The 24829-nt window shown below is 40.3% G+C and overlaps 3 protein-coding genes across 7 annotated transcripts in view; 1 reads left to right on the top strand and 2 right to left on the bottom strand.

Moving 5' to 3' along the window:
* Positions 1-63: 63 nt before the first annotated feature.
* col28a2a (collagen, type XXVIII, alpha 2a) lies at positions 64-17205 on the bottom strand. The gene is made up of 35 exons (XM_054746953.2): positions 16367-17205; positions 15694-16268; positions 15090-15110; positions 14952-15011; positions 14209-14262; positions 12604-12648; positions 12491-12517; positions 12381-12425; positions 12251-12295; positions 12057-12110; positions 10791-10859; positions 10614-10682; positions 10454-10522; positions 9248-9316; positions 8220-8288; positions 8047-8115; positions 7244-7312; positions 5641-5712; positions 5434-5502; positions 5279-5350; positions 4988-5056; positions 4781-4849; positions 4629-4697; positions 4450-4518; positions 4286-4354; positions 3986-4054; positions 3823-3891; positions 3661-3741; positions 3514-3549; positions 3394-3430; positions 2407-2964; positions 2049-2329; positions 1794-1962; positions 730-921; positions 64-624 (listed from the first exon to the last, which is right to left on the bottom strand). Exons 1-35 carry the CDS (start codon positions 16500-16502, stop codon positions 617-619), a joined length of 3603 nt encoding a protein of 1200 aa, XP_054602928.1. The 5' UTR covers positions 16503-17205; the 3' UTR covers positions 64-616.
* A 957-nt stretch (positions 17206-18162) lies between these two features.
* On the bottom strand, positions 18163-22647 carry zgc:172182 (coiled-coil domain-containing protein 89). The gene is given in 7 exon segments (XM_015966307.3): positions 18163-18565; positions 18658-18757; positions 18847-18923; positions 20489-20625; positions 20708-20838; positions 20936-21384; positions 22496-22647. Coding segments are annotated over 7 exon segments (1026 nt in total). The 5' UTR covers positions 22541-22647; the 3' UTR covers positions 18163-18478.
* A 1842-nt stretch (positions 22648-24489) lies between these two features.
* lrp2a (low density lipoprotein receptor-related protein 2a) overlaps positions 24490-24829 on the top strand; it is a 65243-nt gene continuing 64903 nt past the window's right edge. For 3 of the 5 annotated variants that reach the window (XR_011516190.1, XM_015966531.3, XM_070543966.1), the window contains exon 1: positions 24490-24754. Coding sequence is in view for 3 of the 5 variants with exons in the window: in XM_015966531.3 (XP_015822017.2) it covers positions 24490-24754 (265 nt within the window). In the remaining 2 variants the exon portion in view is untranslated. The remainder of the gene's footprint in view (positions 24755-24829) is intronic. The other 2 variants (XM_054746951.2, XM_070543965.1) reach the window with 2 other exon arrangements.

Here is a 24829-nt window from a genome sequence, read left to right as displayed (position 1 = left end):
TCTCCTGCTACACAAGCGATGGTGTTTTCAGTGTTTCCAGTAAATATATACAAGACAGACGGATATCATTTGAAGTTTATTTGATACCAAAACATACAAAAATATTTATTTAGGTATAAAAACAAATAACATTTCAACAACTCATCTGCCCTTCTCGTTGCAGATCCCTGAAAGCAGCTTACAATAGCTACAGCTGCCAGCATTTACCCTAAAAATATGAGACAACTATACACAAAATCACTAAAACTAACAGTTACAAAATTATATCAACACAGTTAAAAACAAATATCACACCTACTCAGAAATGTAAAGGATGTTGCTCAGAGTTGTTTGATCTTCATCTCAAAAATTACCACAATTTCTAAAGTTCCTTTACTTTCAGAGCAGTTAAATTCCCAGAAAATAATTAATCCTGGTTCATGAAGCATTATTAAATGAGATGAACATAAAACAGTTTTTTTTCTTCAAAGCAAAAAGTTAAAATGTATTAGAATTTTAAGAAATGCTTGTGTCTTTGGACAAAGATTATAAACAAGTGCATGAAAACTACTAAACACATGAAAAAATAACTAGAAATTAGGAAATTGTGGATTAATCCGCCTTCTCACTTGTTTTGTCATCCAGCTGAAATGTAAAAGAAAGTTTGATGTTTAGAAAAAAAATACAATGTGAATTAAAATGGAAAGAATTAGAATTGCTCTCATCAAAACAAGACATTAAAATGCTCACTTATTCTGGAAACAACACAAGTGGTCTTGCATTCATCTTCAGTTTCATAACGGTTGTTGTTTCCATTACAGCCTCCGTACCAAAACTGGGCACAGGCATTGGCCTGCTTGTCATAGTACCAGCGGATGACGTAGTTTCTGCAGGTGCCCTGGTCTATGGTGAGTTCACAACGTGGATCCATAGGAGGGAGCTCTGGAGGAGAAAAAAAAGGAACTTGACAAGATGCAAGCTGGTCAGGCTTCAGCCTGAGGAAGTTTGCAGCCGCAAACGAAACTTGGCGGGAAGACAAGTAAACAAAACTGCTCTGTGTTTTAAAAAAGAACTACAGCATGGAATTAGAGATACGGCACAGCAAGAACACACCTAAGATGTTCAAAGATGCATTTATCGCAACAGAATATAAACAGAATATAAAATGCAGGTTAATAGCTTATCATTCCTTAATGTATGTGGTGGATATTATTTATGCAACGCAAAAATAAAACACTCTCAAGCCAAAACAATTTTTTAAGCTAATTTGTTGTCCAGCAATGATATTGCAGCTTTAAAACCAACTGATGGATAGGCTAGGGTGGTGAGTTTGTGTGTGAGTGTCAGGGACTGACAGGGACACCATCCCAGCTGCCTTTTCTCCATTCAAGAGGTGTGTGTGTGTGTGTGTGTGTGTGTGGCCCTCTGACCATAAACTGTCTGAGGAGGAGGTGGTGTCCATCTCTGAATGGGACATGACAGTGTGAATCTGTGTTTTCCTGGTGTGCAGCTGTGTACTATTGTGGGGGAAGCGGGGTTTCGTCAAATCCAAGTGTCTTATTCCCAGATTGAACGAATGGCTCCTAAAATCACATATTTAATAAATAAAGACATCTCAATAATGTCAATGGGAATATTTGATCATATAACGTGCCTGTTCTTGCTCTGAAAGGAGTAAAATAGCACGATACAGGAACTTGAATTCAAATCAAATCTAAATGGTATTGTGACTGAATTTTAGATATTGGCAAACCACTGGATCAGTATATTACTGTATCGAGATCAAACTAGTGATTTACATCCCTAGTCCTTACCTTTAGGCAGGTGTGGACTTATGCCAGGTGGATGAGAGTTTGGAGATGAATCCAAGCCAAGTGATGATGATGATGCTGGGATGACTGCTTCACTGGAGGCGGAGCTTTCCCTCACAGGTGATGACAATGTTTTTATGTCTAAATCCTCACCATCATCATCTTCCACCACCTAAAGTCATACAGCAGAATAAAAGTTATTTATTGTAAGAATCGTCTAAAGACTGAAAGCATAAACTGTGGTTTTTCTGCAAAGACCTGAATTGGTAGAGGATCAGCACTGATGGGCAGTGTGAACGTGTCTCCTCGGCCTCTGGTGTTGGTTTGTCTCTTGTCTTCAATCTCCTCTCGATTGCCATTTCCGTGTTCATTGTTTTCAAATCTATAACCATTATTGTCGTAGCCATTGTTGCCAATCCCATTGATTCTATTAAACCCAAGCCCGCTGTTGCCATTCCAGGGTCCAGTTGGGATGTGATTGTATATGAGGGCGCCATTTTCATCTTCACAGAACTGACTGACGAGTTTAGACTCCAGTGCTGAGAAAACAATAAAGAAAGATGTTTATTTTTTACACTTTATGATGCACTTTCTGACACCAGAGAGAGAGTTTCACCTGGCAGAGTGTTGAAGTCATCAATTAGGAACATGTGTTCGCTGTCAGGGTCAGAAGCAATGAGGTTGATTTCTCTCAGGAACTCCGCCTGTGTAGGATCTGAGGAGTTAACTATTCCTAAAGCATACATCTCAATGTTGGCAGCATGAGCCTCCCTCACTGCCATGTCAAGCTTCACAGGTTCTCGTTTGTCCGTCTGTCCATCAGTGATGACAATGGCGACTTTTCTAACTCCGGGTCGGGCGCTGAAGAAGGCCCCCTGAGTCGCCTTTCTTATAGCAGTCCCCGTGTAAGTGCCCTCCCCCATGTAGGGCATTTTCCTGATAGCTTGCTTTACGTCCTCCTTGCTCACGTAGCGAGTCAGGTTGAACTCTAAATGGACATCCAGGCTGTAGAGAACCAGTCCGATTCTTGTGGCGTTGCGTCCGACGGTGGTTCGGTCCACCAGCCTTGTGACAAAGTCCTTGATGATCCCAAAGTTTTCAGGGCCCACGCTCTCCGAGCTGTCGATGACAAACACGAGCTCCATCGGCCTTTCTTTGCACTTGATGCCACATCCTGAAAAAGATGAAATACAATTAAAATAGACAACGTTGCTCTTCATTTGGCTTATTAAATAAGGATCCAAGACGGTCTTGTTGCATAATTTTATCAAGAAAATAGATGGATTAACAAGGTTTTTGAAGAAAGATCTGTTGATAAAACAATAATCAGCTTAACTGCTTGTTCTCATTGGACATGCAATGGACCAACTCATCTAAATGAATGACAAAGTTTAGCCATCTCTTAACAGCATTAGTATTTAATATTATTATAAAATATACATAACATAAATGGATATTAAGAATCATCTCTTGATACATTATCAGGGATATTTGTGATATTTTGTGACACTAGCCCAAATCCTCTGATCGGACCTCGAATGTTTTATAATACAAATGCTATTTTCTAATTTGTGTGCATAGAAAATACATTTTGCAGTTTTACCACAGATTTCTTTGATCATCTTGATAACGTCTTCTTTCTAAAATGTGACAAAAACAACAAGTTTTGAATTAATCACATTTCTTTTTTTGTCAGGTGAACAGTTTGAGTGGGAAAACTCACAGTGAGGCCCGGTTCTCCTTTAGTTCCTGCTTTCCCCTGCAAAATGTGATTGTGTTGATCTCATTATGTTAAAATGTATAGATATTGAAATACTGGGATACTTATTACACTTCCCCATGCCCACCCTTTTAAGTTGTGTTTTATTACCATTTCTCCAGGGACTCCAGCATCTCCCATGTCTCCTTTAGTACCTTTCATCCCTCTTTCACCCTGTAACCCACGGTCCCCCTGCCCACATAAAACAAATACTAAGAAATGAATAACTGAAAAACAGACAAACTGTTTGAAAAACTCTTGTAAATTCACCACCTTTGGTCCAGGAAGTCCTTCTCCTTGAGATCCTCTGGGCCCAGTCATACCTTGAGATCCTGGATCACCCTGAGATTAGATTTGAAATAGTCTCATGTAGTTTTAATGTGAAAAATGTAGAAATCCATGACATAAAATCTGCTTCTCAAAAACACTGATTTACCTTTGGACCTTGAATACCTTGTCCTGGAGGTCCAGATGGACCAGGAGGACCTGGTCTCCCAATATTGCCCTTATAACACATTAATAATAGTATAATAAGCTTATAAATGAAACTTTGGTATTCACAGAACAGCGTCTAATACTTTATACAATTAAATGTTTTGTTTAGGAAAACTAAACATTCATTGTAACTTCACTTTAAAATGTTCTTTGATTTTATACTTTAATATTTGCCCTGAATGCACCAGGCCTAACTCAGCTTTCTGCTGTTAAAGAAATATTCTGGGATCATTAGATCTACCGAAGGTCCTTGTACGCCTTCACCAGGGGGACCAGGCAAACCGGGTGGTCCCCTAAAGCCCACATCCCCCTGAAACAGACATAAAATAATCAATTCAGTGACACTTGTATCTACATTAGAAAGATCAATGAACTGATCGATCTGAAAACATGGTAAAAACAAACCTTAGGACCAGGAATTCCCACTCCCTCTAGGCCGGGTTCACCTGGCAACCCCGGCATACCGGGAGGACCCTAAAAACAGATAAAAAATATATATTTTGATATTAACATTATAGTTTTTTTAATAAGTTATCCTTATTTGTTTAAAAAGTACATCATTTATTTAAAATGATGATACAAACCACAGGGCCTTGGCTGCCTTCACCTTTTGGGCCAAGTGGACCTGGCAAACCTGGCAGACCTCGATCACCCTGCAAAAGAAAAATAAAACCATAAGTGGCAAATATGTTTTATAACTAATCTAGAAAAACATTAAGACAAAAGAGGCATTAACCTTTGGTCCAGGTATCCCCAGACCTGTTTCTCCAATGGGGCCTGGAGGACCAACAGGACCAACATCACCCTGAAAACAAGAAAAAAAACTGATGACTTGTGCCGGCTTCTCTCTTCTTCTCTTGATGTATTACATCACATCCATTTGACAGCTCTTGGACACCTGCCAGTGTTATCATCAGCAGACAGTGAAGTTTAATTTATTTACCTTTGGACCTGATACGGACCGTCCTGGCTGCCCCTGGTTGCCCTGTGGCCCTGGAATTCCACGTTCACCCTTCAGAATAAAAGTCGGCAAGACTTACAATCCAGTAAATGCACGTTTCAGGGAAATCCTGTGCTGCCAACGAACAATCAAACACTCATTTCTTGGCTGTGTTCAAATTCTAAATGAGTGTGTCATAAATCTTAAATAATAGCAGCTTTATGACAGTAATGCACAACAAAAAGGAACAAGAGTTCTTTCTTCATCACCACTGCACCAATAAGGTTTTCTTACTTTTGGTCCAGATGGTCCTGGGATTCCAGAAGGCCCGTGAAGACCACGTATACCTCTTAGACCCTGGTCACCCTGAGAGAAAGAACCACAAACATGATCTGAGCATGTTATGAAACATGGATGATGCTGTTGCACAGAAACAGAATTTAAAACACCTTTTCTCCTTGAATGCCAATTCCTTGTGCTCCCTCTGGACCCCTCAAACCCGGTAATCCAGGCTCCCCCTATAAGAGGAAAACAATGAGTTTTATAAATAATATTACTTACTTAAGATTGTAGATGTTGGAAAATTTCAAGTTCTGATGAACTAGGTTGGAAATAGGAAGTTTTCTACAGCGTGGCCATGACATAAAACACTTTACTTTCTGTCCTGGAGCTCCATCATCTCCGGGAAGACCGGGCAGACCACCCAATCCTGATGCTCCAGGTTCTCCCTGAGATCACAGATGGGAATTCAAATCATCACAAAGCACAGTTATCACATTCACGTGGGTCACTTGCAACCTTAAAGGTGTGAAACACTGAAAAACCATTTTTTCTAAATCTTATTTCTGATTATAATTGGTCATTATGAGTTGTTCATGCAGGCTGTACATGAAAATAATGCATTAGCTTTCGATAGAACATAGACTGTGAAACGCTTGGATTGGAAAGGCCTGACAGATCTACATAATACCGTCACTGTGACGCCCACAAAGTGTGGTCACATAATTTTGTTGAAATATTTAGTGTTGTATTCTAGTAAAAGTAATAAAATAATAATAGGAAAGTGTGCTGCGCAATACCGGGGTTCTCCACAAGGTGGCAGTGGGGTGCGAGACAGCTAGTGGAGCTCTGTGTCCCGTTTACCATCATTGAGAAGCAGCAGTTCAAAGAGACTATTCCATTCTGATGTCTCTGTCTATGTGCATTTCAGGTTAGTAAAGTGCACCTAAGCATGAAAATCCACCCATATGAGGTGTGCCCTGAGTTTATACATGTGGTGACAGTTGATAGCTTGTGCTAAATGTTAAGTTATGGAGTTAAATAAATGGACCTTTGGACCTGATATGGACTGTCCTGGCTGCCCCTGGTTGCCCTGTGGCCCTGGAGTTCTACGTTCACCCTTCAGAATAAAATTCGTCAAGACTTACAATCCAATAAATGCACGTTACAGGGAAATCCTGTGCTGCCAACGAACAATCAGACACTCATTTCTTGGCTGTGGCCTGCATGGTGGCGCAGTTATTAGCACTGTTGCGTCGCAGCACGAAGATTTCAGGTTCGAAACTCGGCTGCGGCCTTTCTGCGTGAGTTGCGTGTTCTCCCCATGCATGCGTGGGTTTCCTCCGGTTTCCCCCACAGATCACAACATGCCATATAGGTTATAAATTGTAAGTCGCTTTGGATAAAAGCGTCTGCCAAATAAATAAACATACACATAAATCGCCGTTAGCATCTTGTGCTAATAGACTAGCCTCACATGCTAATAGCTTAGCTGGTAAGGTTGCAAGCTATTGTAGCTTTGGAGCTTTGTAATGCCGCCGGTGCGTGGGTTTAACAGTTATGGAAACACCCCTCTTGACTCACAACAGGGAAGGCTGTTGTTGATTTAGCATCCAGGAAACAGCAGAGAACGTCTCGGCTTTAGAAGCTAACTGTTAGCATAGCAACTTCACCACATGGCAAAACTCCTTCTAACTTGTGCTATTAGTGGAGATAAAACATCAATGTTGCAATTCAGTGGTAGAGCTGCGTTGCTGTTATCTAATCTGGTGCGAGATGTCCAAATATCAGGAAATAAGACTCCAAAGGCTGCCATCTGAAGCTCAGCTGTGATGTGACTTCTAGTTCCTGGAAATGGAGCAATTGTGTTTTTTTTCTCTCCCAAGTACGACTTACAAGGCATTCATTCCTGGTAGAGACCACTACAAATGTCCTAATTAAACGAGTGTTCCACACCTTTAAAAAAAGGATTTGTCCTACCTTTGAACCAGGTTCACCAATACCCCGTTCTCCAGTAGCTCCCTGCTCTCCTGGTAACCCTTGATCTCCCTAAAATACAAGTAGCATTAAAACAAATATTTCTTATATTTTTTCCTAAAATAACTATTTTAACTTGACGTTGGTCCTATTTAAGAGGATATTCTTTGTGTTTAATACTGTGATTGATCCAGTTGGTTCAGAATCAAAGTGAATTAGATTGGGAACATTTGGGAATTAATCCAATATGTATAAAAAGAGAAAAAAGATTTTATGTCGCAGCACACAAAAAACTCAGCTAGTGCATGTAAATAGCAATATTAGCAAAGCAATATTATAAGGTGTTTATTTTAGACTCTTTTTACAATAATTTTTCCTTCAATTTTCAACATTTTGAATTTAATCTTAGAATGTTCTCCTTCTTATTATACGTTGTATGACATGAGTACTTTGCTGTACCATTACCAATCTAATTAGTTGAAAAATAAAATCAGCAGTTACTTTATTCCTGGTGTGTTGGTTCAAGATATCACACATTCCAGCAACAATAAAAATACATTTAACGTATTTTAAAATGATCTTGTTTTTTTCTTTAATTTTCTAATGTTTTTGTCCCTCATTCCATGCTGTAGTTCTTTTTAAAAACACAGAGCAGTTTTGTTTACCTGTTTTCCCGCTACCTTTCGTTTGCGGCCGCAAACTTCCTCAGGCTGACGCTATTTTTTGTCCCTTATTTAATAAGAAAAGTATACTACTAGGAAAATTACAAGTCCGTGTCGGTTAAACATAATCATGTTTTAACAAACCTTAGGTCCAGGTAAACCTTCTCCTGGAAGTCCTCTGACCCCTGGTGGACCCCTGGGTCCTTCGACCCCCTGCAAAATTAGATTCATCAAAGGTTTTATAAATGCAACGCTCATTCTTGTAGTTTTTATGTGTGACATTATTAAAGTTGTATTATTAAGAATGTTCTGCTGACCTTTTCTCCCTGAATGCCTACCCCTACTGGTCCAGTAGGTCCAGGATGCCCTAGAGGTCCAAATTCACCCTGGAAGTAAAACATTGTTATTTATACAATCTGTATGACTTGCTTCATTATCCAAATGCATTTACAAAATGGTGAAAAATTACAATTTACTTCTAGTTTCTCTTAGGTTTAAAACATTTTTGCTGGTATTTGTTTTTCTGCAGGTGTCACGGCGTGTGGGCGAGGTGAGCGGAGGCAAGGATTCATATGCGGGTGAAGCAGGCAGACAGGAACGGTTTTAGAAGGGTTTTAATATAAAGCACGCTGGACATGGAAACAATGAACCAACAAAAGACACAGAACTGAGAGGGTTTAAATATATGAGGGCTGGGAGCTTGGGTGATTGGAAAACGAGAGGCAGGTGGGAGCAATTAACAGAGACACATGACTGAACAGAATGGGGAGACAGGACAGGGTGTGACAGTACACCCCCCCCCCCCCAAAAAAAAAGGGCAAATTCCAGACGCCCACAGGAACACAGAGCAGGGCGGGAGGAGGGGGATCAGGAAAGAGGGCCGAGAGGAACCGAGGGACCGGTGGAGAGGAGGCAGGGACCAGTAGAGTCCGGGGGCCTGCGTCCGGGACAGAGGAGGAGACGGTGACGGGCTCTGGGGGCCCTGCGTCTGGGGCAGAGGAGGAGACGGTGACGGGCTCTGGGGGCCCTGCGTCTGGGGCAGAGGAGGAGACGTGACAGGCTCTGGGAGGCTCGCGCCTGGCGAGGGCAGGACCGGCGGTGACCGGAGGCAGAGCCGCGGCAGGTCGAGACGCTGGAGGAGACGTCGACTTCTGGACTGGTCGACTGGTTGACTGAGCAACTTATTTAGCTTTCTCACAGTAACCTGAATGTAATAAACATCTGCGTCTTCTTGCCCACATCTTGAGTCTTTGTAATTGTAGCCCAGAGGACTTTATGCTTCCCTTGATTTTCATGAGGGCCCTTTGTTGTTTAGGCGTTGCACTTGAATACATTTACAACCCACCTTTTCTCCTTTGATGCCAACACCCTGCTGTCCTCTTGGTCCTCTCAGCCCAAGGAGCCCTCGGTCCCCCTGAGAAACAAAATCAGGGTAATCTCACCACTTGAGCTAAACCTCATCCGCCTGAATGACCACAGAATGTTTAACAGTGTTCTGCAACAAGCGAGTGTGTAGAATGAACATGTCGACTTGTTGAGAATGATAACACAAAGATCGATAGATGGCAGTTCTTTAACTTTGTGGTATTTATTAATCTTGCAAGATTTTGAAGTTTCTATCAGGCATGAATTCCAGGTCGGTTGGAAAATCAAAGTATTTTTCCTGCTCATTTCGGTAAATATTCTCTCTGTCTTTAACTAAAACACTATATATATATATATATATATATATATATATATATATATATATATATATATATATATATATATATATATATATATATATTTATTTATTTATTGTTGAATACTTCTATTTAAGAACTCTGTGTTTCATGTTACAGCTTGAGGGAAGCAACATGTTTACAGGCTTGCCTGGATCTACACTGACACTGAGGTGAACACCTGCATTGTGAGTCAGTGAGCTTGAACAGAGGCTTATTTTGACAGCCTGACAACAAACTGACGAGAAGGTTCAGTTAAGGTTCAAAGGTAAAGGAGACCTGCTTTATACCAAGGGATTTGGAAAAAATTAGGTCAGTGGGTTTGGATATTATGAATGGTCACAGGAAGCAGCTGGTGAAAGGTGAAAAAAAATATTTGGCTGAATTTCTAAGTAACAAATTTTCATTCATGTGAGGGATTTCTGCAGAAAATGTAATTTTTTGCTGGTCTAATGTTTGACATGTTTTTGTTGAAACATGCCACCGCTGTTGTGGTTTTATAACAGCCTTTGCTCCATTTCTGCACTATTGTTTATTGTTTATTCCTTTTTATCCTAACTTGTGTCATTTTTGTGTTTTAGTCTTTCTTTCTGCTCGCCTCACACACCTAGAAAGCCGCAACCAACCTGGTACACACTCCCTCATCTTTTAAGGAGTTACTGTTTGTCAGAGAGCCTCATGTTTAACTATGTTGGGCGCTCTTTGCATTTTAAAATCTAACACCCAACCTCATGGACTTTCCTCCTTGTGTTATGTCTGAATTTGAATCATCTAACACAGAAAACAAAATCCCTTTCTTTAGCTTTTCAGTGATTTACGGCTGAACTGACCTTTGGTCCAGGAAACCCCTCTCCCTGGGGTCCCTTTTCCCCTTGAACACCTTGCTGTCCTTGAGGTCCCTGTCAACAACAGCAATGTGTGAAGGTAAACCCGGCCAGTTCCAGATCTAGCAACATATAATAGATCAGACTTTGATGTTTCATAACTTACAGAAGGACCAGGTTCACCCACTCCGGGAGGACCAGGAGGACCCGGTCGACCCTGGAATCCCATGTTACCCTGCTCATGGTTCAACAGTTTATCAGTAGTGCTTCAGAAAGGAACTTATCTTAACTAAACACAAAGAAACAGTAATTTATTTGTGAAACAATGCATAAGATAACTCACTTTTGGTCCAGGAAGTCCAATTCCTGTCTCTCCCTGGATTCCCGGAGGACCAGCTGGGCCTCTTTCACCCTGTCACCCCAAATACAAATGTATTTACTTACAAAATAGCAAATAAGATAGCAGAGTTTCTACATCCCAACAAAAACACCAAAAACAAACCGACAGAAAAAAAATCCTGCTAAGCTGAGGCTACACCCACAATCACCAACAAGGGTAATCCAAGCAACCATGGCACTACAAACAGACCAAACGACCAATAAAATAGTTTTCTGTATGGGGTATAAGCTCAGATATTTTAAAGGCATGCTATGCAAATTTTTCATATTTTGAAATCATTTTCTTGAGCCAGTATGTAAAATATATGGTTAATAAAAAGTCACTCAGACCCCCACCGCCCTCTGTGGCCAGAATACTGCACTTGCAACTTCAGAGTACCAGTGCAGTCCCTGTTGGACTTAAAGTGGAGCTGACATGCCTGGCAATAGAGTCTGCTTCCAGCACATTTCCTGCATGTTTTATATCATGAAAACAGCTGATTTGTTTGATTCAGTGATGCATCGCTCCTGCAGAAATTAACGACAGCTTAGGAGACATTCCAGCACATTAAGGTGTGCAAAAACCCAGCCAAAATTTCCTAGTATCCCTTTAAAAAAACACAAGTATTTTCATGCTGCTAGTAAATGTCTAGTCACGTTGAGAATTTAGCTTTAGTTCTAAATTAGGTTCCACCTTTAAAATCTGCTCTGATTCATCACCTGTCCTCCCAACACAGGGCAGTGAGGATGCCAGCTGTAAATTAAAGAGGCACATAATCCCAAAATCCAAAAAGTAAAAGCATGATTTGGAAAAAATGTCAATTTACACCTTTGACAAGCTGCACTGGGACCACCAACACTCCTGTTAACCTTTACAAGTGATAGTTACGGGTCTATGCAGGACAACACTGCACACAGACTTCTCATGTTATTTACAGTCTTGTTTAAGGTGCGGACAAGGCTGCAGGCTCTTTGTTAGCGTGTGTTTACAGATCGCAGGCCATAAGAGAAACTGTCATGAGAGTTTCTAACAGTAATAATTCCAGTGAGACTTTGGCTCCTTGCCAAATCCTCACACATGGATGTTTAAAGACTCAGATATGTTGCTGCAGGGTTACACCATGACGGAGTTGCTCCACCCTCTTGTTCGAACTCATCGTAAAAGGAAATGTAAAGGTCACAGCAGATGTGAGTGATGAGGTGAGTAGAAGTTGTCAAAAGGCAGGCTGACCTGCTTCCCCTGGGGGCCCTCTGCTCCGACGTCTCCATGAGGTCCTGGTAACCCCTAGGCAGAAGGATCATACAGTTATTAATAAAGGAGGTGTGTGTGTGTGAGAGTGTGTTGAATGATATTTCTGTAGGATTTGAACAAAATGCTTGAGAGTAATTCATTTTTTTATTATTTGAAGAATAAAAACTACCAACCTGCAGTCCTCTTGTTCCTTTTGTCCCAGCTGGACCTTCAGGACCCTGAAGTACACACAGGAAAGGGTGAGAAATCAAAAACGTTGAAATTATGAAAATGATGTATTCACCATGACTTCATCTGCCTTACCCTGTCTCCTTTGACTCCTGGAGTGCCACACTCACCCCTTTCACCCTGTGCAGAAAGTACAGGTTTAACATTGTTGTTAAAAATAAAAATAAAATAGTTCTCATTACTACCTTCTCTCCGTTGTACCCTGGTTTCCCCTGCAAAGAAAAAAAAATCAAGACATTATATAAATGAACAAGAATACGGCAATGAACATCGATTTATTTTTGACATGAATAATTACCTCCGAGCCCTCTCGTCCAGGTATTCCACTCAACCCTGCTTCACCCTGAGAGGAAACATTACATCAGGTCATCAAAATTTATCTAATGAGTTTGGAGATGTAAACAGGTTTTTAAAAAATGACAAAATAAACTTTGAGCAGAAACTGAATGAATAAGAAACTGTCCTGGAGGACAAGTGAAGGACAAAAACAAAAATATAATCATGAAATAAAATCTCAATAAAAAGTTCTACATTCTTGCAGTTTTCATACACTAAATTAAAAAACACTGCTTTAGATGCATTCACTCTAATGACCAGCAGAGGGCGACGCACGGCAGCAAAGGTGCCCAAGAAGTTTTTTCTTGATTATATCTTTTTTATGACTCCATCCAACCAGCCATCCAACCATCTACCATCCATCCATCCATCCATCCATTAATCTATTCATTAATCATCTATCCATTCATCCATCCATACATCCATCCATTCATCCATCAATCATTTATCCATTATTGTATTCATCAATCATCCATCCACTCTTCCATCATCTATTCATCCATCCATCCATCCATCCATCCATCCATCCATCCATCCATCCATTAATCTATTCATGAATCATCCATGCATCCATCCATCCATTCATTAACCCTTTGATGCATGAATTATGAAATCTTCAACTATGATTTTTTTAAACAAATTTTTCATTCATCTTTAGGTGTGAATGAAACAAATTTCATATTTACATATTTTTTGTAAAATGTAATTTACAAATAATTTATTACCTCAGTGGACAGTGTGCAATCTGAACATGAAATATGTTGGCTTGACTTACTGAAGTACAAATGGAGGGGTTCAAATGAAATAAAGTCTTCAACAGCTGTGCTTAATAGCAAAAATAAAAAAATAACAATTTTAAGTACCTGTCCTCTGTAGTGACCATTATGCATCAAAGGGTTAATGTATTCATCAATCATCCATCCATTCTTCCATCATCTAGTCATCCATCCATCCATCCATCATAAATACATCCAACCATCCATCCATCCTTCATCAATCATTCATTCATCCAATAAACCATCTAAACATCCATTAATTCATTCATCATCCATCCATCCATCCATCCATCCATCCATCCATCCATCCATCCATTTGTTGTGACCTGGAAAAGAAAGCTTTTGTTTTGGGAACACAGGCTGACAATCTTGTCCTCCTGAAATGTCAACACGCAGTGCAGAATCTTCTGGGCTTTAGGAGACAGAATAGAAACTCCACTCCGATAGTGGAATTATGTCTGTAGATGACTGAATACTGAAGAGGCCAAACTGTAGATGAAAAATGACCCTTTCTGGACGTTACAGATTCGTCTATCATCCATCCAATAAACCACCCACCCACCCATCTATCCATCCATCCATCCATTGCATGTAAAACGTCCGTATGACACTTGACTGACATGTAAAAACTAATATTTACCTATAATCAGATGTATTATGACCCACCTGACAGGTAATTACGGACCAAAGGAAAATCTAAAAGAACCTAAAGAATTTAGGAGTGAGTCATTAAGGAAGTATTGATCTGGAACTGGATTCTTCTAGCTCGTTTGTCCATCAAAGACACGCACCTTTTGCCCTTTCTGCCCCGGAGCTCCATCTTCACCGGGACGACCCTTTTTCCCCTGGGGAGAGAAACCGAATCTTGGTTAAGATGTCATCAGTTTCTTTGTTTGACTGTTTAGTTTTACTGTGAGAAAGCCCTAAAATAGCATTAACAAAACATCCTTTCAACTTGGAAAGTGAAAGTGTTGTTTTCTCTAAACGATGTTGCAGACAGGCTGAGTGAAGACGCCAGCAGCCTGACATCTGATAGCGCTGCTTGACAATTAAAACAAGGAGACACGAGGCCTCTAGTTGACACCAGTCACTGTTCTGAGTTGCACCTGGATGCCATTCATCAGCTTCTCTCCGTAGTCTAGTCTGAGGCCATTAAGCTAACGAGAGCAATTAAGTGAACCCCTCCATCTGAGAGTAAGAATCTGAAGAATCTCTGAGGTGAAGACACCTGGTCACACAGCTGTTTGTTTGCTGTTATCATCTGCATGAAAGTTTGACCATAATTTAACAAATCATGGTTTACTCCAGTCACCACAGGATCATTTGTGACATTTAGGGACCCTAAATGTGCTACGTCTGTTCTTGTCTCTTTAGATTTCATTTCAGAATATAAATAGGTGTCGGTTTTTTATGCAACAATAATTTAATTTCTAATATTCTGCAAAAAATAAAAATAAAATAACTTTCCAAAGCCATAACTGTGACTTCAAAGTACACACGGTGTCTTGTGAAACATTAGAGGCTAGACACTCACCGCAGGACCGATGGCTCCTCGTTCTCCTCTCTCACAAGCACATCTCTGAGCCAGAGGACACTTCAAAAGCAGCAAACACTTAATAATTATGCAACAAATGTCAACCATCAATGAGCAAATAACTGCACTTGTGCTTACCCCTTCATCAGATAAGGCTGTCTGCCAAAAAAAAAAAAATGGGTGAGAGATATCAGCATCAGGTGTTTTATTGCAAATACATCAGTTATTGAAATATTTCGAGTTTTTTTTAATAAATTGAATAAACAAAGTTTGGTAAACTGTGTTAATACATTTTTTTATGTCAACACCAAGAAAAAATAATAAAATTGTTTCTTCTTTTCCATTTTTGTTTATTAGAAGAAACAAGATCTGAACTTAAATGTAAAATCAGTGGATAAACATGTTTAACTTTTTAGCCAAACATCTCCATGTTTTTAGGAATCTCAACCATTTTGTTTCCAGATGAATTCAGTCCATGCTTCAGTGAGATACAGGGACTAAAGACTTGTTCTTAGAAGGTTCATCACAAATAATCTTGTTGGTTTAGTTCAGGCAGAATGGTTGGATTTTGATAGCTGTTGATAAAAGCTTAAATCCAGATCTATCAGATGATTGGTTCCATTGTCATGACTTCATCGCCACATGAATACCTGAGCAAGTCTGTCCATGTGTAATATCAGAGGAGACACCCATTCAAATGAAATGCATCACTTTTTTTCTGCAGACACGGTTGTAATCTCACCACTTCACTGAAGATCTTTTCAACTACGCCTTCGTCCTGTAGGTTGTGGAGAAAGCGGGTCACGGGGGAGCTGGCGAGGAGGCGGAGCTCGGCTACATTCGCCGGCTCTTTGGCTAACCGGGTGATGCCCACTATGAAGAACTTGATGTCCTGGTTCTTGGCATCAGCGACTGCAGAAAACATGTCCGGGTTCCTCGGGTGGGAAACGCCATCTGTGAGCAAAAGCACCACTCTGATGCTGCCGGGTCTGGATTCGTCCTGGTAGATCTGAGTGATGTTGGTGATGGCGTAGGTGGTGTAGGTGCCATGTCCAATATAGGTTACAGGTGTGATCCGGTTCTTGAAGTTCTCTGCTCCCTTCCAGTCTTTGAACGTTTGCTCTTTGATGACATGGCTGCTGTACTGCAGCAGAGCCACCCTGGAGCTCAGGCTGCGGCCGGAGGGCAGCCGTGCACCTCGGAGTCTGTCCACAATGTCCATAGCAAACCGCTTTTGGTGCTCGTAGTTGTCTTTTGCACTTTCAGAACTGTCCAATAGGAAGGAGAGCTCCAAACTGCAGTCCTCATCCAGGATGGCTGTGAGTGTAAAGGTCAAGACTCGTTATAATGACCAACAAACTCAAAGTTTTACACAGTAAAGCAGTGGAATTGGAGTATAACGGATTCTTTCTCACCTTGCCCATCATGGATGCTTGTGGCCACTGCCTTGAGCCTGGATCTCCTGTGTGTTTTTCCTTCTTCATCCAAGTTTTGGGCCAAAGTTCTGGAAAGTGATGCTATCAAAAGTAATGATGCAAAAAATGGGAACATCCTTACCCCTGAGGAAAAAAGAAAATAATCACAAAGATCCCAAATGAATCAACTTAAAACACCACAGGAGGCTTTCAGCATCCAATCAAAGTGATAGTAGGAGGTAAACGAATCTTAAAAACCCCAAATCAAACACTTTCAAACATTCTTCAGCTTCTAGTGAACCGCAGACTTTGGTTAGTACACTGACTGTCAGTCTGGAAAGAGATGAGAAGTCAGAGATGCTCACTCCTCCTTCATAAAGAGACAGATCCAATGGTGTTGTGCCAAGACTCCTGCTGCCGCCCGAGGGCAAGGGATCACTGCTAGTTTCCATGAGTAAAACAATATAGTGAGTCTTTGTTTAGTGGTATCATAAAAACTGTAAATGCAACAGCTGTGCAACTTTACCAGGGTTTAACACATAAAAAACACAAAATTACAGGCATCATGCTCTATAATTTGCCTTTTTCTCAACTTTTAGTTACAGATGTGAGGGTGCGGCTAGTTATGTCTTTTTAAATACACAAATTGTCAACTTTTGGTTTCCGAACTATAACAATAAAGCAGGATTTAGAATGTTTTAAGTATTAAGCTGGCAGCAGAAGTGCTTTATGCTCGGGGTTTAAAGTTCAGAGGCCAAAATGGCAAAGACCTGGTCACCTTTGGTTTCCTCCCACAGACTCTGGAATACCTAAACAGTTTTGCCTGAGGGTTAAAAGGTTTTAAAATGTCACACTTATTCTTTTATACCAAGCATGACAAGTCAAATGTGCAAAATATGCAATCAGATCTCTAACAACAGAATTTAAATGACTTAACCCAGTATAGGTAAAAGGCATGTGAACTCTTTTTTCAGGATATAAATGACAGAAACTTGCAGCGATGATGAAAAATGACCATGATTTGACCATCCACTAGCCGAGGTGACCTCTGGGCGATCTCCTCCTGGTACGGCTCGGAGAAGGTCTCGGTCCTGTGCAGACTGGCAGAGAATTCATGGAGTGGTCCGCCTGCTGCGCTCAAGATGAAGAGGCTTTGTACTGCAGAGCTCCAGGCCAGGAGTAATTAAAGGAGACTTTCTGACACAGTGGAATGTTGCTCTTAACGATAGTTTGGAAAAATTCACCCCATTACCCTTGTTCCAATGACAATGATCCAAAATGTGCATATAGCCTGAGCTGAGGTAGTCCCTGTAAAGCAGGGGTGTCAAACTCATTTTAGCTCAGGGGCCACATTGAGGGAAATCTAGTCCCAAGTGGGCCGGACCGGTAAAAAAAAACAAAAAAACTTCAGATTGTGTTCTTTGTTTTAATACACTCAATATGAAACAAAGCTGGAGCCTGAGGACAGTGTAGTACAAGTACAACACCTGAAGTGTACTTGAAAATTTGAAAAAAATAAAAAATCAATACATAATAAAAAAAATCCTTAGTGATTCAAAGAGCTTACAGATCACATGGCAAGATCAGTTTCGTGCAGCACGTAAAGTATATTTGACTCATTTTACTTAACATCTTTTAGCTTTCACCAGCACATCAGTATCAGAAGTCACATCCTGAGTGGCGGCCAACTTCAGGATCGGATTCAAGTTCTTGTGTGAGCCTTTAGCGCAGCTTTGTTTTATTTATACTCGTTACACAGAAAACTTGCTCACAAAGATATGTTTATTTTCACTCTACATTGTAAAGTATGAAAATAAAGTTTACACAACCATCCCGTGGGCCGGATTTAACCCGCTTGCAGGCCGGATCCGGCCCACGGGCCGCATGTTTGACGCCCCTGCTCTAAAGGATTAGAACCCAGCAGAAGAGTGTGCACATGAGAAGCTGAAGGTCATTTGTGCAGTATGTCACACCATATTTGTGTGTTGCGGTTCCATTTCCGCAGAAAATTAAAGATAAAATAAAAACATTAACAAACAAAGCCTTTTTCAGATTTTATTGATGTTTATGAGAGTTTAATAATAGAAAGAAAAGCATTTATAACACTTAAGTTTACTTTTTCATTTTGAAGTATATTTTATTTAAGTCCTTCTCTCGTTTAATGAGATAAGCACTATGTTCTCTGAAAGCACCGAACTCCTGTAAAAAGAGACAAAAATAATAACGTTGTTAGCTTTAAATGATTCACTAATGAAATTCCACTATTTTAAACACTGAGGGTTGAAACCTACCGCTGTTATGTTTTTAATCTGACTAAGGGATTCGTTGAGAGCAGCCTGGAGAGATTTCACTCTCACATCTGCAATTACTGCTTCGGCCTCCAGCTCAAACCTGAGGAAAGTAGGTTTTGTTCACTTGGTGAGAAACACTGCCCCCTGCTGGTTGGGGAATTCCCCATTCTAGAGAAATGTGAAATGTACCTGTCCTTGGCTTTGCTGCGAGCATCCTTCTCCTGTTCCCACTTTGTCTCCAGCTCGTGGATCTCCTCATGTTTGTCCTGCAGTTAATGTACGCGCGCGCACACACACACACACACACACACACACACACACACACACACACACACACACACACACACACACACACACACACACACACACACACACACACACACATACACACACACACACACACACACGTGTGTACGTATCGGTATCAGCTTTTTTTTACTGATATCCGATGTACCGACATGGTCTTACCCCAGCCACTGTATGGGTAAGTTGTGTATAACGTAACAGGCACATTTTACCTGTAAACTCCCTTCCATCCAGGAGCATTTTTAACTTGAATTGATAACACAAGCTGAATCAGTAAACAGAGCCGTGTCCAGGACTTTTAAAATGGGGTGGCCCATGTGGGGCACTTGTTTATGCATGGGTGGCACCAATGGTTTTGCTTATTTATTTATTTACACAAATCGTTTGTTTATTTATTTATTTACTTTCTAGTGAATTTTGGAGTTTCACATTGCACAATCACCATTTTTTTTTTCCATTCATCTTCTAGTTTTGTGGTGGTTAGCAAGTCACTTCTTGTTGCATTATTGCCAACAACTGGAGTTGAGTGGGACTCTAAATACTATTTATGTGAATATGAAAAAAATAATAAACAATATTAATAGTACAGAAACGTTCTGTAGGTCTGGGCTGGAAGACAATGTTAAAGGTGCATGCTACCACACACTATTTTTGGAGTTTACAACTCAAGCCTTTTGTTGACAATGTAAAGTCAATTTAAACTGGAACTTAGTAGGGTGGCCAATCAGATTCTAAGGGTGGCATGTGCTACCCCAGGCCACTCCCTGGACACGCCCCTGTCAGTAAAGTCCCACAATCACTGGAGAATTGCAAGACCATGCATGATTTTGGCGGTTCACGTGATAACACGCATAGACAAAGACGGCACCACGTATCTACAAAGGCCTGGTTTATTTTCTGTTCTGTTTACTTCGTCCACAAAGTTTCATATGACATAAGCCTACTTGTGTTCACTAATCAAGCAACTGGAAATCTGTACGTGTCTTTTATTTTGAAATTTTCAGGATGTTTTACACGGCTTTCATTTCTGGCCCGATATAAACCTCTGAACCTCACTTTCTGTATGCGTAGCGTTTAAAAAATGAACTTGAAGCATAAATTTAGCAGAGCTTCTGGAATACATCCAGAATGCACCCAATGACTATAATGGCGGCTAAGTGCTGCGTGTTATGTGTGGCGGACGTCACTCGACAGATCCATAACTGGTGGAAAGGCCCAGTCACTCCCTACTGCATAACTTCTGGTTGCACCTTCTGAAGTAGCTAAAGTGTTTGATATATAAACTCGGACGAAGACATTAGTTACCTTTACTTGCATCTAATTCTTTTACTGATCAGCGTGCTCCAGCTCCGTTCTTCTCTACAGAGTTTGTAATATGTAGATGGTGCGTAAAGTTTGTGTCATAAAAAAAAAGAAAACCAATACCGATCATTTCCGACACTACATTTTAATGCCAGTGCTGGCCGATGTTGGCATTAACATAAATTAGGGATGTCCGATAGTTGTGTTTGTAAAATTCCTTTACCTGTAGCAATTCTCCCCTCTCCGTTGAAATCTTCAATTATCTCTCATTTTCTTCTATGAGGTTTTTTATTCTTTCTCTCATGCCGATTTCCTCCAAGGCACGTTGCTCTTTAGTCTTTTCAAGTTTCAGCTTCAAATCTGTTGATGAGAAAGAATTGCTGCACGTTCAATGACGTGTTTGCTGTAATGGGAAGTACGTACACCCACTTATTCTACAGACCTTCACAAGTTTCCACAGCTTCTCTTTGTTGTTGTTGAGCTTCGCTGAACTTGATGAGTAGTGATGCTTCCTTGGCTTGATGCTGAGCAACTTTTTCTTTGAGTTTAGACTCAGATTCAGCTAATTTCCCCCTTAAATATTAGTGTATGAACATCACTAACAAAATGAGAAAGATAAGACTGATATTGTGGGGTTTTTTTACGATGGAAGCAAGATTCAACCCTTTACCTGTATTCGTTTTCGCTCTTTGTAAGTTTCTCTTTCAGCAGCTCGATGTCTTCTGTACGTTTTTGAACTAATGATTCTTTCTCCTGCAGTTTTTGAGAAAACTGAGAATCAGTTTCTAACTGCAGCCGTTCATATTCCACCTTTAATTGGACATTCTGGTTTTTGTGCTCCTCTATTAAAGAAATCATTGCTTTATTGCTGGAAACCAAATCTGATGATCTTTTCTTTTGCTCTCTGTCTAGTTTTTCTTGGTAGTTGGCTGCGTGTTTTTCGAGGTTTGCGTTGATCTTCAGCTGGGCTTGATATTGTAGAAGCGTTTTATCTGCTCGGTCCTTCAGCATGCAGATCAAACTTGACTGTTCAGCTATTCTGGACTGCAGTGTGTTTGCTAAATTCTCCACAGCACAGGTTTCAGGATTCCCAGGTGACATCTGAATACTCTTTGCATGCTGGAGACAAAAGAAGGACAACCTTTGTTGTAATAAATCTGATTTATTTTGTGTATGGAGCATCTCTTGTGAAAAGCTCAGGTGTGGTTGACTGAACAAACATTTTTAATCATAATTTCTGATTATAATTGGTCACTCTGAGTTTTTCATACAGGCTGAACATGAAAACGTTCTCCTACACCTATCTCCTGTTAGCTTCTGATAGAAAATAGATGACGAAATGCTAGGTTTTGAAAATCCACACCGTAAATTTGCATCCACTGCCTCGCCTGCCCACAGGAAGGCTTTTAAAACAATTTTTGCAGCAAGGAGCGAGAGTGTGTTTGTGATAGTGACTTAGCAACATGGCTGAATGCATTCGGTCACTCGATCAGAAGCCAGTTGTGTGCATATCATTAATAATAATGAGCAACCCTGCTGTTTTCTGCATTTCAGAACAATAGCATCGTATTTTTTTTAAATTAGTCATAAGGCATTGATTTACACTAGAGAACACTGCAAGTGTATTGAATAAAGACGTAAATCACACATTTAGGTCTGTGAAACTTTGGTTTATATAAACTGATATCAACTAAGAAAACAATTGAGAAGTTAAGTCACTTTTTAAGTCATTTTGTTGCAGACGTTACCATTTTAATGCCTTTTTAAATTATTTGTTTCATGTATATACAAGTAATTTCTTATGAATGTTTCTAGTTCTTGCCTTTTTTATTTTCTTTGAAGATATACTCAGATAAAAATATTAGACGTTAGATATACCCTTTTTTTTCCCAGGGCTCCTGATACTTGTTGAGTGACAGTAGCCATTTTTAAATTAAACCAAATCAAAAAGATTTCTTTCTAAGTTGATATTTTTAAATCAAACCAACAAAAACACTCCCTTAAATTTAGAGTGTTTAGACAAAGTATCAAATACTTGAGAAATTGAACTAAATGCTGTCAGGAAATTAACCAACCACGTGATTCCTGAGAGGAAACTAAAACAAATGTATAAATATGACATTGTTGGATGACATAACTAAAGTTATGATGAAAATGTTAGTGTAGAAGACATTACCGCTGCAAAACTGAGAAATATTCTATCAGATGAAGACTGATCGTGTTTACATACCCCCACTTCTATAAAATTTTCTGTCTTTCTTTGTTGAACCGTCATGGTATCCGCAGAAATGCCTTGCTAGCTTTAGTTACTTCCCATCCAAAGCTGGATCTAAAAACAGAAAAAAGCTTTTTGTTTCCCGGTTGCTAGGAGAGCAGTCAGCAGCCCCTTGCAGGAAACTGGATTTTGACATTAATAAAATGAAAATAATAATAAATTACATATCAGAAAAACTCTAAGGCAAACTGGACAGGTACTGTTTTAATCTCGACTTTCGTAAAAAGGAATTGTTGATAAAAACTTACGTTTCCACCTGCGCATGCGCGTTGGGGGCTTCGAGCGCTTAAACCTCGAATTGGAAGGTGTGTGTAGTACCGTCACTCGGCCGCACGATGGCGCCAAATGCTAATGAACACATATGGATAACAAATTCGAGCTCGCTGCAGAACCACAAAGGCGGAGCTGCACCATAAGGTGGAGCTGCACCAGGGTCAGCCCCGCCCATTCACGCAAACTCAGCCTAGCCCACTGACTTCCGTTTTTGTTTTCCAACTTCATCGCAAACTAACCTGACCCACATGAATTATGGCTGTTACTACTTTACAAATGTTAATGCTATGTTCTATGCTCCAATTAAACAAGATAAATATAACTTGCTACATGACAAAGCCTGAATACATCTTGAAATGAAACGATTTCTTTTAGCAGATATCTGCCCACAGCCGTTCTAACAATAATATGATGCAACAGCATGGGTGATTGTTATATGTGCTCTGGTAGTGCAGTGGTAAGATAATATGAAGTAAATTTTGCTTCCCCCTCAGCAGATTCTGGTTCGATTCTCGGTGGGGTCGGCATCAATCTATTTAGCCAGCTGAAACATTGAATTTGTTTATATTTTAGTTGTAATGTTTATTTTCAGCAAAATATTTATGTCTCTAAAAGTTCTTTGAATTTGGTCGTTCCTAAACAGCATTTTAGTTGAAACTCTGCTCACAAATGGACTCACAATGGCTAAATAAACGAATAAATAAATAAACACATTAGTCATTATATTGTAAACGGTATACCAGTAAATTGTTGTAAACAGTACTGGCAAGTGTAGCTAGAAATTAAGAAAAGGGGTTGTAATCTACCTAAGATTTCTGCCACTGGGAGTCGAACCTGCGCAAAACTACACGCAAACCTGCCTCCATAGCCTCTACCCCACCACATCTGATATGAAGTGAGTGGCGTTACATGTAATTGTCCTATCCAGTGTGTCTTTGGAGATGGGATGTATGGTTTATTGGCGGTGTCTCAGTAGAAGTCATTTCAGAAATAATTTGTCAGAAAATTCACAGAATATCCAGATTTGAGAACCAAGACCAGACCCACTTCAGGGGAGGAGACCAAATTGAAGCTGAGATGGGAGGAAAATGCATGAATGAGGCCAAAAATGGCTTTGGCGTGTTTCTTATGAGGAAATGACAATATAACATGATAAAAAGTTCCAAAAGTTAGATTTTTAATTATATGGAACCTTTACAAAAACTGTTCAGTTAACTTCTCACCTCCGTCCTCAATCTTGTATTTTTTAGCTATAAAACCCTCTTTGGTTCCAGAATGCTATCAAGTCTGACAACTTGAAGGAATTGTACTGACTCTGATGGAATGGACGGGGCTGACCCTGGTGCAGCTCCACCTTCTGGTGCAGCTCCACCTTTGTGGTTCTGCAGCGAGCACCACTTGACAAATTCTGGCTCAGTCGAACTTCTTTGAGGTGATTTAACATTAACTATGGAAATTAGGTGTCCGGCTAATAAAAATGTGAGTTAGATTATTACTTAAAATGGCAATATAGTTGTTAAAATCCTCATTTACCTATTTGTTTACGCAACTCAGTGCGTCCTTTCACTATAGACGCTCTTTTGGTTCCCAGGCGTGGGGCAAAATAATAAGCACAGTAGCCCGCTGAGAGTGTAAAATCACTGGCACTGAGGGACAGCTCGAACCTGCATGGCATTATGCAGCTTCCGGAGCCAGAGGGATTTATCCAGTGGGTCGAGGCTGGATTGGTGAGGGGGGCGTGGCAGTCCTGGCCTTTGTACACGCCCTCTTTTCATCAACTAGCGGGCCAAGAAAAACAGAGGAAAGTAGCAGCAGCATCTCAGCCCTGCAGCTCCACCATCTGCACCGCGGAGCTGGACGGACCAGCCACAATGTGGAGGGCACCGCTTCTTAAACTCCTCTTCGTCGTCATAAATTGTATTATATGGTGCAATTCTGAGGGTGAGTTATGTGATTCTTTATTCCTCCAACTTTTGCCCACACAGCTGAATGATTCACTGAGAAACTACATGTGAC

The sequence above is a fragment of the Nothobranchius furzeri genome, chromosome 14 (assembly GCF_043380555.1).
Source record: "Nothobranchius furzeri strain GRZ-AD chromosome 14, NfurGRZ-RIMD1, whole genome shotgun sequence".
Lineage (NCBI taxonomy): Eukaryota > Metazoa > Chordata > Actinopteri > Cyprinodontiformes > Nothobranchiidae > Nothobranchius > Nothobranchius furzeri.
This window is presented reverse-complemented; position numbering and strand designations above follow the sequence as displayed.

Excerpts from the sequence above, each read along its gene's own strand:
- col28a2a (XM_054746953.2), bottom strand. The coding sequence starts at position 16,502 with ATGTTCCCATTTTTTGCATCATTACTTTTGATAGCATCACTTTCCAGA. Across the intron at positions 12,426-12,490 it reads CAGGGTACAACGGAGAGAAG|GGTGAAAGGGGTGAGTGTGG; the intron begins GTAGTAATGAGA and ends CTTTCTGCACAG. Across the intron at positions 4,519-4,628 it reads AAGGCAGCCAAGGCCCTGTG|GGTCCTCCCGGTATGCCGGG; the intron begins GTTTGTATCATC and ends ATCTGTTTTTAG.